The 17,064-nt window shown below is 34.7% G+C and overlaps 2 protein-coding genes across 5 annotated transcripts; one reads left to right on the forward strand and one right to left on the reverse strand.

Annotated features, from left to right (window-relative positions):
* Window positions 1–7,105: 7,105 nt before the first annotated feature.
* LOC140756254 (uncharacterized) lies at window positions 7,106–9,318 on the reverse strand. The gene is made up of 3 exons (XM_073091725.1): window positions 8,464–9,318; window positions 8,124–8,252; window positions 7,106–7,912 (listed from the first exon to the last, which is right to left on the reverse strand). The coding sequence occupies exons 1-3, from the start codon at window positions 9,068–9,070 to the stop codon at window positions 7,458–7,460; spliced, it is 1,191 nt and encodes a 396-aa protein (XP_072947826.1). The 5' UTR covers window positions 9,071–9,318; the 3' UTR covers window positions 7,106–7,457.
* Window positions 9,319–10,342: 1,024 nt separating this feature from the next.
* On the forward strand, window positions 10,343–16,546 carry LOC140756256 (protein lifeguard 1-like). 4 transcript variants are annotated; one of them, XM_073091731.1, is made up of 7 exons: window positions 10,343–10,451; window positions 10,887–11,041; window positions 11,852–11,944; window positions 12,651–12,757; window positions 14,029–14,188; window positions 14,964–15,093; window positions 15,510–16,546. In XM_073091731.1, the coding sequence occupies exons 2-7, from the start codon at window positions 11,033–11,035 to the stop codon at window positions 15,737–15,739; spliced, it is 729 nt and encodes a 242-aa protein (XP_072947832.1). In that variant the 5' UTR covers window positions 10,343–10,451; window positions 10,887–11,032; the 3' UTR covers window positions 15,740–16,546. The 4 variants fall into 4 exon arrangements, with proteins under 4 accessions (XP_072947832.1, XP_072947834.1, XP_072947831.1 ...); XM_073091733.1 differs by having other exon boundaries at window positions 10,438–10,455; XM_073091732.1 differs by lacking the exon at window positions 10,343–10,451 and adding an exon at window positions 10,517–10,604.
* Window positions 16,547–17,064: the final 518 nt, after the last annotated feature.

The raw sequence follows: 17,064 nt of genomic DNA on the forward strand, positions 1-17,064 counted from the left end.
AGTAACCTTAACTAAGTCGGACATAAAAATATAAATTCTTGAAGAACAAAACGTCCATTTCGAATGATTTGAAACATTGATCCAAAAAATTGTTAATACGCAAACTGTTTAAATTGATGAATGGCGGGAAGTTAACTGCCAAATTAATATCAAAAAGTATGTATTTTCTTAAAATTGAGGCTTTTCCTTTAGTTTGTCATTTATCATTACTTCCCAGATTTTGATCCTTATAAGCAACACTATCAGATAGTGGAATAATATAGAGAGTGTATTTTTTTTCAAAATGAACTCGTTCGATTCCCGGCTAGGCTAGGCTTTTAGTTTTTATCAAAATTAGGCCTCGTAACTCCTTTCAGCATTTTTCGCTAATCCGTATAGTTTCGGATTTGGCCCTGAAGGCCCGTTTTAAAAATTCACCCTGTATAAAATTCTCGTGTCACAGTTTTCGTTGCCATACTCCTCCGAAACGGCTTGACCGATTTTGATGAATTTTTTTGTGCTTATCCGGTATCTATGAGAATCGGCCAACATCTATTTTTCATCCCCCTAAATGTTAGGGGTAGTACAACCCAAATTTTTTTTTATATGGCAACACAACGTTCGGCGGGTCAGCTAGTTATTTATAAAAAAATCTTGTGTGGAATATGAAGGTACGGTTTCTTCTATTAAGTGGAACGCGGTCGTAGTAACGCTTAGTCCAAATGCGTTCAAAATAATGTAATATGAAGTGTTTATAAACATATAATAGCACTTAGACATTATACCACCTCCATTCAAAATAAAGTTTTAATTAAATATAAAAGATTATTTTATTTTTACTATGTTTAGGAAGAACATTTTCATTTATTTCTTTTAACTGTTATTTTTAATTATATTTTACAGAAACAATTATTAGTTTTAAATGTTTTTCGATATTATTGTGAAGTATATATTTCGCGTAGCAATATATTTTCTTAAGTTAATTTAACATTAACTATGTTCTAGTTTAAGAACTGTGTTTTCGTTGAAATGTTCATATTTATAATAAAAACAAATTGATATTGTAACTACCGATCTTGAATATAAAGGAATCTTAAGATTGTCCCTTAGAGTAAGATTTTTACTATGAAGATATTCTTACGGATTAGGGTTGGTTAGGGGAATATCGGAGCTAGGCTTATGAGGTGAAACTATGATTTAAATTGCAGATTAAGTGTCCGTTAGTAATAATCTATCTTGGCAAATATTTGTCTACGATAGTTTGAAATTTGACAATTATTGTCAATAAAAAAATTACAAATTTCGAATGATGGTAGGCAAAAATTGGTTAAGATTGGTTATTCCTAAGGGGAACAAGTTGGCCATGTTTTTTATAACTGACAACATTTATACTCCACGTAGCATATTTATTTTTTTAAAAGGTGTCCAATTTAGTCGTCAATTTTAATAGTACGGCCTTACCTCAGGTCCGATATTACCCCAACCAACCTTATACTCCAATTTTCATTATAATTGTACTCTCATTAGTATTATTATCGAAATAGCAAATGTATATCCATTAGCCGTTATCTCGGCGTAGTGGTGTTCAGTGGCCACTGTCGACCAGTACAACCTCAAATTAGACCACAATCTCACCTAATTGAGGTCACATTATATTTTAAAAAAAAGACTAAGCTGGAATGCCTTATGTCCGTGTTTAGTTCTACCATCAATTGCTGCACCTGTTTTTGCTTTACACTATCAGTATTGTAGTGCTGTGTTTCAAAGAGTTTGATGGATAAAACACTGGCGCATAAGGCATTCTTAGTTAGTCTTCACTTTGGAATACAGTGGTCACTTAATGTCCATTATAAAATATATTAAAGTATTTATGATGTATGCTTCTGTCGGCTTTAAAATGTGCTAAATGTATTATATATTTAAAAATGTTTCAATGTATGTATGTAACTTATCGGGCTCCATATATTACACAGCATACATATACAGCGTGGTAAGAGATATACGAGGCATTCCAATTTAGTCCTAAGAAGTAGCGACGCATCTGTGGCCGATAACAGATAGGACTCTAATCCTATCTGGGATTGATTACAGATGTCCATGGGCAGCAATTGCTTCATACGCTCACAGGTGAACTGTATTTTCGTTTTCTACTTTTGATTATGATGTTTCAAGTAAATCTGTTTAGTCGTTTGAAAATCATCAGCCGAATGGATGTTGATGAAGGGATGAGAGTGAACTACAGGTCTGAACGATTTGAAATTTGGTGGTTTTTGTAAGGACATGGTGAACGTGACCTGATGCTGCATCACCATCGTCTTCGGAGTACTGAACTCCTCACTAACGTACAGCTTAGGTATCGTGTTTGGGCTCATTGGAATGGTCTCGATGAACAGTTTGTAGATAGATAGGTGTTATGATGGAGCAGGAAAGAGAAAGTAGGACAAATTGGTGGGGGGTTCAATATTTAAATCTTTATATTGTGTCATCTCTTGATTCGTTGTGGAATGTTGTTACATCACAATGTATGCTATGTAATATATAAATGTCTCCTCTTAAGGGCACTTCTTTTACAGAAATGTTTGCCTGAAATACAACAGTTACATTTTAGCATTACATCAGTGAATAAGAAGAAACTGGCATTATAGTGCGCAGTCTGTAATGATATTTAATGTAATATTGTAGTTATGAAGTATTTGAATGTAGATTCTTTCCAAAATATTAAAAATTTTGATTTATCATATTACAAAAAACGGCGCAAAGGGTTCTGAGTTCAATCCCCGGCCAAACAGATATTTGAATGATGAATTTAGATATCTGTTTCTGGGTCTGAGTGTTTGTGTATTTGTCTCTGTGTGTGTCCATGGCACCCACGATACAGGGAATCCTAGCGGGGCTCTGAGTGTAGAAAGCGTTTATTTATTTAAATGCGCTTCAGTCAGTATTGTAATGCTGAAAAACTAAGCTTGCAGTAACATTACAGGCGAATGTTTCAGTGAGGGAGCGCCATAAGATATTTCATTATGTATGTATGTGTAACATTTAGTATAACATTATTTAGTGTAACATTTATTAATGGTTATTTACTGATGTAATTCTATCTCTAAATGTACTTTGCACGGACAATAATGCGATTTTTTTTATTATTAAAGGTTATTTCTTCGACTCGCTAAGACTTGGTTGGCAGTTGTAAAAATATTTTGTGATTAATTTTATTATTAAAAAAAATTTTTTTTTAGTTTTACGCAGCTGCTCTGCAATGTCACTATTTTGGCTAATAGTTACAGATACTATATTTATAAATTTAAAAATCTATTTTTGTTTTGATTTGTTTTCTTTTACAGACCTTGATTTCATTAAAAAATATATTCAACTCTTTATAAAGTTAACTGTTTTTTATTCATAATATTAAATATTGAAATAATATATAAAGTCCTACGTTGGCGAGTCTAAGAATTTTACTCTATATTGTTTTTGAAGTCACTTAACGTTTTTTTATGAGAATGGGGAAAGATGCGAAAAAATCACAATAACTACATATAAATGTCTGCAATATTTAATAACTATACTTAAATTATGTAAACTTTAATTTTAGTTGGGGTTATATGCGATCTGAGGTAAACCCGTCCAATTTAAATTGTAGACTAAATTGGCCATATTTCTTTATTGAGATGAGCCCTGCGGTTTTATCCGCATTTTAAAGTGTAGATACTATGGAGATTTCGTAGGTTTTCAATAAAAGTAAACTCCCGCAAAAATCGGTCCAGCTGTTTAGGAGAAAACCTGAAACAAATGGACAGACAGGACGGACGGAAATTTTAATAATTTTTTTTTAAACTTTGTTGTTAGAAAACAATTATTTTTTTCAAAAACACACAGACTTCAATGTTAGTTTTTTACATAGATTGGCGACATACTAACGAGAATAATTTTCGTTAGGAATTTTAATGTTGCCAATATTTAAAAATATGCCAAAATCAGACTAGAATTTTAATCGGACGATTTTACACCAGGGCCGATGTTACCCCGACTAAATATTATTAGTAACATTTATATAACATATTAATAGATACCTTTCCTTGTAGATTTGTACTTTGCGTAAAGCTTAGCACCCACTATGTGTACTAAATAGTTGTAAGTACTGTATAAAATTGATTGTAACCACTCACGGTGTTATATATAAACTGTTTGTGTTCACAATATTGGTTTTAGGGTTCCGTACCCAAAGGGTAAACACGAAACCCTATTACTAAGACTCCGCTGTCTGTCCAGGGTTCTGTATCTAGAACTGTAATAGATAGACACTTGAAATGTTTACAGAGTATGTATAAGGGTGGTCGCTATAACAGCAAATACTAAAAATTAAAAAGTTAAAATAGATGGCGAATGCCATACAAAAAACCGCTATTTTTCTACATTTTTAGCTTTATCTATTGAACTGAAGTAGATAGACAGTTCATATTTTCACAATAAACTCGCTTCCATGGCTACTATGATAATGAATATTAAATTAAATAAAAAGTAAATGTGGTGGTACAGAACCCTCTGTGTGCGAGATTGACTCGCGCTTGGCTTTTATTTCTATGCTATTCTCGACAAGTACCCGACAAATAGCGGAGTCTAAGTAATAGGGACGTTTTTACCCTCTGGGCACGAAACGAGTTTCAACCACTTTACTTGTATGCGTTATTCAGTTATTGAAAGGCTATAATCAGGATATTGTGAACACTAAGAGTCAGTGGGGATATTTATGTTTATAAAGTATATATGTAGAATTGGTTTATGGAAATAAATTCTGTGATTGATAGACTATTCTGCAATGCTGTTTTATTTATACTTTACTTTACGGTTAAGGATTTTTAACGAGTTAACTGGAAAGGGGCCATGCATAAATTACCTCGAATTACGTGATATTTTCATGCCCCAAGTCTTCAGTGAAAATGCACAATGTAGTGTGAAGTCATAATGTAATTTTACACCTACAAATTATTAAATTGAAGCAGATATATTTTGAAATATGACGTCACGAAATTTTGTTTCTCTTCAGTTTGTCACATGTCGTTGACGCAACTTAACGAAATTTATGGATGACCCCAAATGGTTGAACCCAAATTGATGAAACTTTCACGGTAAGACACGTGCACAAGGAATAATATGAACTTTTTAAGAAATGTATTTTTTATTCACGCAATGCAAACTACAACATCGTTTCCTGTTATGATTCATTGTAATCAATTCATAAGAATCCTTATCTCTAGTTCCCTTATCAGTTGCCCGATAGTGGAATAAACTTGGTTTAAGTAAACTTCCTCTTGTGTAAGCAGAGATTATTAAACAAAGGGTTACAGTAGTTAAGAAATCAGTATGTAATATTATTTTGAAAGTAGAGAATGATTATAAAAACAAAAAAACCCGATTGCTCAAAAATGAGGTCTACGCTTCTCGTAATTTGCAATTTAGACGAATCCAACGACATCTCATATGTTAAAAGCATGCCAAAGAATGAGACATTTATACATACCCTACCTATGTACCTTGAAGGTGGTAGAACCCTTTGTGGTTCGACTCCGGCGGCACCACCGCCACACCTATTTCTACCTAATAATAGCAGTGTTAGGCGCTGCTGTGTTCCGTTTTGAAGGGTGTATACTTAGGTAAGGGAGATATACTTTTTCGAGGCGTTCCAGCTTAGTCCTCAAGGGTAGCAGCGCATCTGTGGCCAACCTCAGGTAGGAATATCTATTCCTATCTGGGGTTGATTACAGATGTCCATGGGCGGCAGTAGCCACTTACCATCAGGTGGACTGCATGCTCGTCTGCTACTCCTATTTATAAAAAAAAAAACGCTCTAAAACATTACCCTGTGCAACCGGGTAACAAAGGGCAAATTTTAATTAAAAAATGTGTTGTCACGAAAAGTGAATGCTTTTTAAGAAGATTCTTAACTTTCTTTTTCGAACTAGAATTAGCAAACGAGCATGCAGTTTTTCTACTGATAAGGTGTTACTACTGCCAATGAATATTTGTAATCAACCCCAGATTAGATCCTTATAAGAGTCTTACCTGAGGTCGATTACAGATGCGTTGATCTGAGGACTAAGTTAGAAAGTATTTTTTTTTAAATAATATGGGAGTAGTAGACGAGCATGCAGTCCACCTGATGGTAAGTGGCTACTGCCGTATCTGTAATCAACCCCAGATGGGATTAGATATTCCTACTTGAGGTCGGCCACAGATGCGCCGCTACCCCTGTGGACTAAGCTGGAACGCCTCGGAAACGTATGTCCCTTTAAAACGGAACACAGCAGTGCTTAACACTGCTGTTATTAGGCAGTAATAGGTGTGGCGGTGGTGCCGCCGGAGTAGAACCACAAAGTGGTCTACCACCTTCAAACTGTTATATTTCAAACTGTTTCAAAATGTTTATATTTCAAACTGTTGTTATTAAGTAGAAATTTGTATGTCGGTGGTGCGTATAGAATCGAACAACAAAGGGTTTAATCACCTTCGAAACCAACGCGTTTGACAGAAAACTTCATAAACTAAGTAGGTATTATGATTAAACACATTTTCGTTTTCAAGTATTCGAACATAAAAACCAACCTATACTCCAGCCAAATTGGAAGAAGAATGTTTACCAACAATCGTCGCTTAGCAACCGATAACGGGCATATAACAATAACCTTTTTTCATTAGCACAATTTATTAATGTATAATATTATGTAAAATAAAAGAAAATTTCCGTTATTTTCTATCCTATTCTAGACACTATACCTAATGTCTGGTTTGAATTAAATATTGTGAATAAATATTTGACCTTGAGTTTAATTAGATTTCGAGAATAATCTCGCAAGATATATTTTAAATCAGCATTTAAATGCGTATTATGTGAATTTATACAATTTTCTTAGATATTATGCTGTGTGATATTCTATTTTAATCAGAATGAATAAAATAATGTAATTTAGAGTAAGGTAGTTTAATATCCTCCATGGCAATATGTACACGTCTCGTATTTGGACTCTAAGAGAATAAATAGACTGTAAGTTAGTAAATACTCTACTCCCAGAGTAGATTGGAAAATAAAATTGAAATTGGTTTAGTAGTAACTAAAAATAAAAATAAAAACTTGGAGTTTTGTACATATTTATTTAGCTATTATTACATGTATGAACGGGTTAAAATGATTAAATTAAATAGCACAAATTACAAGTATGTAATACATCATGTAAAAATACAAATCCTTAAGGTTTTTTGGCCGCCCATTATAGATTTTGAATAAGACTCCTGAAGAAATTTCGAAGGTTAGTCCAGTTAGTACTTTTATATATAAAGAGAATGCAGATATTAGTAAACTCCAGATTGTAATTATTATAGTTTGTAAGAGTCTTGTTCAAAATTACAGACATGTTGTTATTATTCATCAAATTTACGTCAAACGGGAATTACATCAAACGGGAAAGAATACTATCATAAATAAATTATTCATCTTCTTCATCACTGGCAGAACTTGATGGACTTGTTGAACTGTCTGTCACTCGAATAATAAAATTGTCAATTACATTATCTGAAATGCCATCAATGTTGTGCTGCTTCGCCATTGTATCGCATACAAATGCTGAGTATTTTTCCCGTTCAGGTGTTACCAAGTCGATAAGCTGTGCTTTTATCATCTCTGCTTGGAACGAGATACCTTTTTCTGTTAGCCAACTTTGTATGTCTTTTTTTAACCAATTCATAGAAGGAACTCGTTCCAAGCGTCGAGAATGATATGGGGCATTGTCCATTACAATTATGGAGTTTGGTTCTAATTTTTCCAGAGTTCTAGAGAACCACTCTTCAAACACCTTCGAGTTCATCTCTCTATGATAGTCGCCTTCACCTTTTTTACTTTCGAAAATTAAGTCTGCATTTTCCACAAATCCATCCTCGTTACCTATAAAAAAATGATAAATATTAAAATGTGCAAAGTACATGTAGCAGTCTAGTGATCATATATTGACTATATGGCATAGAAACTATACTTTTACGTTAACCTGATTAGCTATGCATGAGTTTATTTTTAAACAAAACTTTTTTCAATTCCATGATAACACACATCTAAAATTATGTGATCTTAAGCTAACAATATTAGGATGATAACATACCAATGTGTACAACTATCAAGCGCTTCCCTTTTCCCGATGGAGCTTTCAAGCCAGTTGAGAGTCCCTCCTGATAGGCTTGTCGAGCAGACTCAATGGAAAGGTCTTGCCATATTTTACTTTTTGTATGTCCTGAAACCAAATAATATATTATTGCTTTAAATTATTTTAATATAAATAATTTTATACACAGTGTGTGCCAAAGATGTGATAAAATATTGATTATGACATTTAAATTCTACTTATTAATAATAATTTATATGGTTACTGTTTAAATAAAGATCAATAAGTATACAGAAATGATTGATTCTATATAAAAAATAAGTTAAAATTGTTTATGTACCTTCGTTAACCCAAGTCTCATCCAAATAATAAATTTTGCGTCTTTGTTCTCTCATCCTTAACATTTTTTGAAGATAATAGAAGCGCCATCGCACAATTTCTTCCTTTTCAATGAGAACACTTCGTCTCGACCGTTTCAAATATTTAATCTTTAGTTTATTTAAAACTTTTTGAAAGGTAGTTCTTTTAAAGCTTGGTAAGCTGTCGTCCTCGTTCACTAAATTTAAAACTTTTTCAATTGTTGGTGGATCGTTATCAAAGAATAACATGTGCACCTTCCTACGAATTCCACTCAAGGTCATATCGTCCAATTTGTCCATTATTGTCCCCTTTTTAGGAGCTGGAGTCGGTGACGAAACTCGTTTATGAGTTCGATATTCTTTTATTATTCGGTACACAGTACTCAAATGTACGCCGGCTGTTTCTGCAGTTTTTTTTGCGACATCTTTACTGTATATAAAACTATCTTTTGGCCACATTTCTTCGATAGTTTTATAAATGTTACATATAACTGTTTTCTCCGAGGAACTGAGTGAACACCTCGCTCGTTTCTTCTTTGGAGAAGAAAACTTCTGCAGGCCACTCGGACCCGGTTGGGAATCACTCATTATAACAAGAACAACAAAACAAACAAAACGAAACAAAAAAAAACTCAACAAAATAACAGAACAACACTATAAACAGGAATATTTAACAAACAAATAACAATGGATAACAGAGATATTAACACGCACAGTACTCGTAATCGTAAGCAGCCATGTTGTAAACATCATTGTAACACGACCAAATTCGGAGAGTGCGTTTCGTTATAGCTAAGCAGTCAATGTAAACAAAATGTTTTTTTTGTATTTGTAACAATGAACTATTATTATAAAGTTATATTTAAAATATTATACATTAGTATAAATAAAATTATTTTCAAATAATAATTTAATCATATACTACGAAAATAGTGGATAAATTAAAATGTCAGCTTACACTTCAAAAAATATTATTTGCTACTTTAAGTAAAACGAAACGCAATTGTGTTTTTTAAATAGTCGGATTATAAAGCAATTATTATGCAGCTAATTTAAAATGAAGCAGTAAAAGTGGGGTTGTAAAGAAATTTACGTACTCTTTTTTTTTGATGGACTGTTTCGATTTTTCAAAATCGTAACCAAAAGTTCTTATTACCTGGCATACGCTTATTTACAGGGTTTTCACTTACTTACTGATAAGGATATTTTATTCATCTTTGTCTATACGCAACAATATGAAAGTTGTGAGAGTACTTTGCGTGTAATAAGGTATAGAAATAATGGATACAATTTAATTGTGAAGTTTTTTGTTGAATTAAAAATGAAAACAAGGATAATAGTAATTTTTACAGTACCAAAATTTTGATGACCCTAATATCGGTTTGTTTACATGAATTCTCTTCGCATCGTGGCGGAGGTATAGTGTTAGTTTGACCTTCACTGATCCGTATCAATAATTGTCCAAGTGCAAGTCTAACTCGCACAGGCAGGGTTCCGTGCCATCACCATTTTCACATTTCTTTTTTATTTGTAGTATTTGTTATTATAGCAGCCACTAAAGTAAACAAATTGTAAAAATTTGACTACCTATTACGGTTCGACAGATAAAGCGAAAAACCTTGAGACATAGCGGTTTCTTATATAGCCCCCCCATTTATTTTCAACTTTTTTTATTTTTAGTATTTGTTGTTGTAGCGGCCACCGTTATCTTAAAAAAATTAAGTGTCTATCTATTACGGTTCAGGAGATAAAGCCCTGTGACAGACGGAGAGACAGTGGAGTCATAGTAATAAGGTTCTACCCTTTGGTACGGAATCCTAAAAATTAAACAAGGCCATGAAATTATTCATTTTAGCGAACTGCTGTGAATAACGCTATATTTATTTAGTGAAACTGAAACAGCATTACTTACTGCTAGTACAATAGACTTAATTTGTTGTTTAAATAAGAATAACTCTTTTAATTTTACGTAGGTACTACATAAAAATAGCTTCTTTAGTTTTGTACTAAGTTTTAGTAATTAAAAAGTGGTGGTCAGTGTTGTGAAGGGATAAACTTAGGCCTTATAGTTTTATGTTTTCTAAGTACAAATATTGATTAACCTAAAGGAAATGGTTGTATTGTAAGTAAAATAGAAATAAAATTGCCCAAGTATGAGCCGAACTCGCACATAGAGGGTTCCGGACCACGAAATTTTTGTTTATTTTTTCGTATTTGTTATCGTAGCAGCCATAGAACGCATTGTGTAAATTTAAAATAACAATACACGATTATAATCATATTGTCCCATTTTCCTCACCACGATCGGCAAGATTAACCATTTTCCGTGTGCGTTTTTAGCGTGGTTTTTAAACTTTAATATTTACTTGTTAATTAGCGTGTTAATTTGACTATTACGTTCTAGGACGTTCTAGAAGGCGTATGATTTGAATATGAACGGGAAAAGGGTGTCGCAGTTTATCGATCAGGCTTATCGCGTGTTGTGTTAAACTCGGAAACTTATCAGTTGGTGCCAAAGTCAGTATCAGTGATAACGTCCTAACACACGCCATGTCTCAGGTGAGTTATTTTCTAATACCTAAGTTTAAAAATAAAACTACTTATAATTATCTTAAACTACTTTCATAATAAATATTAAAATGCACTGTCGTGACTGTTCATTTGTGTAATTGAAGCTTCATTACCTACTTCGTGACTCAGTGAAATAAGAAATAATAGATACAGGTGTTTATCGTTGATGTTCTTATCGTAATAAGTGTGTTAGACATGTAAAAATACCTATATTATATTTAAATGCTAGGGGTAAACCGTCTCGAAAATATCATTACCCCATAATATGCATTGTCCCCATAATATGCTCGGGATTCGATTGGTCTTTGATTTTTGGATTCGGATCTCCTCTAGAAATAACACCGGTCTAGTCATCTTATACGTGGGTAACCTCTAGGCAATCTAAAATGGGCGATTTAGCGACATTGTCCCAAAAATGACAGTCAAATTCAACATTTCCCACAGGGTTAGTCATAATTAATAAAATTGAGCGGTAAAGTCGATAATTCAGCGCCAAGTCTTTATAAGAGAGACATAGTTAGGTACCTTTCCGAGGCGATCCAACTTAGTCCTCGTAGGTAGCACGCAACTGAGGCTACAGGTAAGACCTCAAATCTTATCTGGGGTAGTTTACAGATGTCGTGCCGTAGCCATACCATCAGGCAGACGTATAAAAGGCCGTTTGAAAGGGACTTTCGTAGGGCACCTAGGAAATATCCGAAACTTCGATCGACGGACGGAACTTTTGATGTAAGATGCATCTACAGAGTAGAGCCATTGGTACATATAATTATTATTTGAATTGCATTCCTTTTTCAGGGATACGTGGGACCGAGTAGCTTCGGCGAGGATGGCGGAACTCGAGCTTTCGACTTCTCCGAACAAAGTATACGGAAAGCGTTCATTAGAAAGGTAATACCTACATTAGTACCTACCTATAACCATAGATAAGCCTATAACTGTCTGCTTATAGTGTCAGAATAACAGGCTTTTGCTAATCGCGTATGAAAGTATGCACTCGTATAGTGGATACTTATTACGAAATAACAATTATTAAACTTTCTGCCGGTCTGTTCCTACTTCTAATCGCCGAAATAGCTAAATTTATTTTGGCGAACCTTCACTGGCGGTTAGCTTACATTATAAGGAGTAACTTAAAATTAATTAAGACTTCGCAAAAACATATGAAATTTATTAAATTACTTTTCTTACTTTTAAACGCGGGCAATAACGTGTCACCAGGATTCAGGAATACTCTGGAACAGTCCATCAAATTAAATGGTCATTGTCGCCTATAGTCATATTATACCATCAATCTTATATAGTACACGAGTTTTATTTTTAACGAGCTTTTGCCCGCGGCTTCGCTCGCATTACGAAGTAATATTTTCATCCCCTTGAATTGATCAAAATTATTTCTTAGCCGATGCCTACGTCATAACATCTACCTGCAAGCCTAATTTCAGCCCGATCCGTCCAGTGGTTTGGGCTGTGCGTTGATAGATCACTATGTCAGTCAATCACCTTTATGTATATTTAGATTGGTCATACTTCGATAGGTTTCTGTTTCTGAGAAAATCTACCACATTAAAAAATATACATATTTTTGGGTTCACAGGTGTACTCCATCTTAATGTGTCAGCTGCTCATCACAATGGGGTTCATATCACTTTTCCTTTTCCACGAACCAACGAAAAAGTTCGTCGCTCAAAATTCATATTTGTTGTAAGTATTATTTTATTAAATTACCTTGAGGACATTTTTCAAAAAACTTTTATTATTTAAAGGTTTATGTACTTAACTATTTTTAGGCGTAATCATCAAAATTAAAATATTTAACCTACTCGTAATTCAAAGTAGATTATTTGTAGATTTGTTATATTCTAAAGAAAAGTCTTAGGTGTGTAGGATTCCTGAGGATATTTACTTTCACCGTTAAAATAAGTAATCATACATTTGTCTCTAATACGCAAATAACTTCGAAAAATTAGTCGTGCGTGCTCAGGATTCGACGCTTGACCACCTGCCTGAGAAGTCGTTTTTTATAACCGTATCTTATCACTGTTTGGACTTTAAACCAGGGATGTTATGGAGCTCCGTAACCGTCACAGCAACTATCGGATCTCTAAAATAAAAATATATCGAATTATTTCAGATACGCCCGTATCTAAGGTGCAAATATTATTTGCGGATTTTTTACCTTACCTTATTTTGGGGTGAGAGGATGTTTGTCCAAAACAATGTCCCTAAGTTCCAGTCCCTAAGGTTGACTGGGAGAAAATGCTGTTTAGCATTAAGTCCGCCTTTTGCACCACACTGTTTTTAACATGGTCATCATCAACCCATTACTGTCCCACTGCTGGGCACGGGTCTCCTCTCATAATGAGAAGGATTAGGCCATATGGTATGCAGGTTTCCTCACGATGTTTTCCTTCACCGTTTAAGCAAGTGATAATTAATTTCTAATTTCTAATACGCACATAATTTTTTTGAAAATCAGAGGTGCGTGCCTGGGATTTGAACCTCGGACCCGTCGATCGAGAGGCCGCGTTTCTTAACCACTAGGCTATCACTGCTTTTTTTTAACATGGTCAATAAAGAGTAAATAAGTAAAAAAATAAATAAAAAATGTTAGCATTTATCTCCAAAACCATTGGTACGATTTTAATGCGGTTTTTAGTGACGGGTTTTGATTTGATTGGTGCATGTACTTCTTAGGTAGATGTTACGGTAAAAACTCACCAGGGGGCGCTGCAGCAATTATTTATTTGTGCAAACCAATGTTATAGTCTGCGTAAAACTGCTAGTCCGCTCTGAATATAGAAATGGATGAAGCGTCGCCATAGCAAATTTTATCACCACACCTGCAACAACTTTTGAGCGGACTAGCAGTTTGGCGCGAACTATACCTACTGTTTATAATTGCTTCACTTTAAAATTCCTTATAATTTAAAATCGGTAACCAAAATGATTCGAAACTATATGCTGTTTTCCAGCTGGGTGGCGCTAGTGGTGCTGTTCGTGTGTCTGATCGCGATGGCGTGCTGTGAGAACGTGCGTCGCGCGACGCCCATGAACTTCATCTTCCTCGCCATCTTCACCATCGCACAGAGCTTCCTACTAGGTGTCGCCACTAGCGTATATGACATTTCAGAGGTAAGGAAAAATAAACGTTAGTTAATTTGACATACAGGCCATACGTTTATATTTTTTTTAATTGAAGCCGAAAACAAGCATGCAGTCCACCATGGTGAGTCCAACTGCTACTGCTTCCCTACTTACGAAGGTTGGTGGTGCGTTGTTACCCTTGAGGACTAAGTTGGAACGTCTCAGATAAGTATATCCTTTAGCACATCATACGAACCAGAACAGCGCTTAACACTGCTGTTATTACTTCGATCAAATCGAGAAAAAGAAAAAAAATAAAAGTAAAAAAAAATAGAAAAAAGTGATCGAAGTCTTATTAGCTAGAAATATGAAAAGGTGGCTGGGGTTCCTCCGCAGTCGAACCACGAAGAGTTCTACCGCTTTCTCGAATCAGTGGCCACTTCCACCCATGCACATCTATTATCAATTTCATACAGGATTAGAGTCATGGGCGTAAGTAAGCTCCCTCTCCTGGCAAAGGGGATTTTCACACAAAAGTTTTAGGAACCATCTATTTTTCACTACCCTTTATTTTTCTCCCTTGCGACGCGAACCCACGTTACGCCGCTGCTTTGAATCTTCCTCTCCTTTAACAGGGCTAGGCCTTGTCTTACCCGAGGTGGACAATAGATGCAATGGGTAGGAAAATTAAGTTGAAATTCCTCATACATCATCTTACTGTTAGTGTTAGTTACTACACCCTGTAAACCAAAATATTAATACTGCTTCATGTAAAACTTACGGCAATTTAATTTAATGATATGCTCTAAAATCTACTTTCCAGGTGATGATGGCAGTTGGTATCACAGCTGCAGTGTGTTTAGGTCTTACTCTGTTTGCCTTCCAAACGAAGTGGGACTTCACCATGATGGGCGGAGCGCTGGTCGCAGCCAGCATGGTCCTTTTGGTATTCGGTAAGTTGTCTACCAATTCGCACTTGGCCAGCGCGGTGGATTATAGCCTAATCCCCTATCCCTCTGAAGGAAATTCCATATTTTTATTTGAAAATAGCAAACGATCATGGAATCCATTGAAGAGGCTACTGCCGACCGTGGACATTTGCAATCAACCCCAGATAAGATTAGATTGCCAACTGAGGTTGACAACAGATGCGTTGGCTACCCCTGAAGATTAGGTTGGAACGCTTCAGATAAGAACGTCTTCCTTACCATACCCTTCAAAGCAGAACACAGCAGCGCTTAACATTACTATTAATAGACAGAAATAGATATGGCGGTGGTGCCTGGATTTCGTAGGATTCTTTTATCTTTAAAGATCCGAGCCCAGTAAAACTAATGTTAATTAACGCTTTTACGTTTTTTTGTTTCAGGTATAATAGCAATAATTATTCCTAGAAATAACATAGTGACACTAGTGTACGCGTCACTCGGAGTGCTCATATTCTCCATGTACTTAGTCTACGATACACAGCTGATGATGGGCGGCAAGCACAAGTACAGCATATCACCCGAGGAATACATATTCGCCGCTCTAAACCTATACCTGGATATCGTTAACATCTTCCTCTTCATTCTCACAATCATCGGAGCTTCGAAATAGTAATATTAGTGACATTAGTGCATGTTTCGACTGCGGATAAATCCTACACCCACTTATAATAATAACCATAAACAAAAAAGTTCGAATTTTGAAGTCTAGATTAATCTGTGTCGATATAATGTGCTTACTATGGAGTATAAGGAGTAAATAACAGCTTAAAAGATGATGAGAGATGAAGAGATGTTTACCTCTACTCTCCATAGTTGTAATGTAATGTTAAATTTTAACCTTTTTTCATAGATTAATGAGATTAGTATAGATATCTCACCGCCTTGTAATTGAAGGAAGCCACAAATGGTAAAATGGCTGACAAAATAGCGGAGACATGTCGTTTCATTCGTAAATGCTCTAAGAACTAAATTTTTTAAAATATTTTCTACCACGAAAATAGATGACTTTCAATTCAATTGTCAAAACTGGTTACATTTTCTTGTTAGGAGTGAGGAGTGATCTATGCCCAAATTCAAGATTGGAGGTGTGTAAAAAAGACGTTGGTCCAAAATCATGGTGCGACAGGGTTTTTAACCGGCTTGCCAAAGGAAAGAGATTAGGTATCTATTCGTGGCGTATATATATTTCTTTATATGTGCGGCAATTATTTCGCGATGCCGCGACCGATCGAGATAATTCAAATGCCATTGTATGCGGCAAGTTTCAGAGTGGTCCCATTTCGTGAGAATTAAAAAAAATCGCTACTTTTTCCAGAAAATCGGAAATACATTGTTTCTTACAAACTTGTATAACTCGAGTATTCTTGGACCAATTTCAATTTTCTTTGGTTCAAAATGTTGGTTTATTACATATTTTTAAGATCAAGATTGATTTTTGTGAAAAAAAAAATATCTATGTAAAAGTAGAAAAACAACTTATGTAAAATCTTTTTTAAGCATTTCTAGAGAAAACAAAAATAAAGAAAACATGTCATACAAATCATAATTTGTATGTGTATATCATTATTTGTAGTTGTAAGTTTTTACAAGTAAACTTTTCCATTAGCATTATTATAAATTTAATCATGTTTGTGTAAATAAATTATTATTAAGTATCTAGTCACAATTTGTTTTATTAACCACCCAATCAGTGTACCTGATGGTAAGTGAACACTATGACCTACGTCAGCCACAGAAAGGATTGGAGGATATGGTGTACCATCGTATGTAGTGTACCTATAGCCCCGGGCCTCCGATCCTGGAGGCCTTCAAACACAGTTGCTAAAGGTCGTTACAACCGAACAATTTTTGAAATGTGTCCGCGAAAAAAAAAGTCACCGGCGAATAATTCCATGACACTTTTGTCATTTTTTAAAATCAAATTTTGTAGGCGTT

Source organism: Epargyreus clarus, unplaced genomic scaffold, assembly GCF_041222505.1.
Source record: "Epargyreus clarus isolate Ecla_fem2 unplaced genomic scaffold, WU_Ecla_fem_2.2 ptg000034l, whole genome shotgun sequence".
Lineage (NCBI taxonomy): Eukaryota > Metazoa > Arthropoda > Insecta > Lepidoptera > Hesperiidae > Epargyreus > Epargyreus clarus.

Bases quoted from the DNA above. Each gene is read 5' to 3' on its own strand.
- LOC140756254 (XM_073091725.1), bottom strand. From the start codon at position 9,070: ATGAGTGATTCCCAACCGGGTCCGAGTGGCCTGCAGAAGTTTTCTTCT. The intron at 8,253-8,463 runs GTACATAAACAA...ATTTGGTTTCAG, and splicing joins TGAGACTTGGGTTAACGAAG to GACATACAAAAAGTAAAATA. The intron at 7,913-8,123 runs GTATGTTATCAT...ATTTTTTTATAG, and splicing joins CTTGATAGTTGTACACATTG to GTAACGAGGATGGATTTGTG.
- LOC140756256 (XM_073091731.1), top strand. The intron at 12,758-14,028 runs GTAAGTATTATT...GCTGTTTTCCAG, and splicing joins GCTCAAAATTCATATTTGTT to CTGGGTGGCGCTAGTGGTGC. The intron at 14,189-14,963 runs GTAAGGAAAAAT...TCTACTTTCCAG, and splicing joins GCGTATATGACATTTCAGAG to GTGATGATGGCAGTTGGTAT.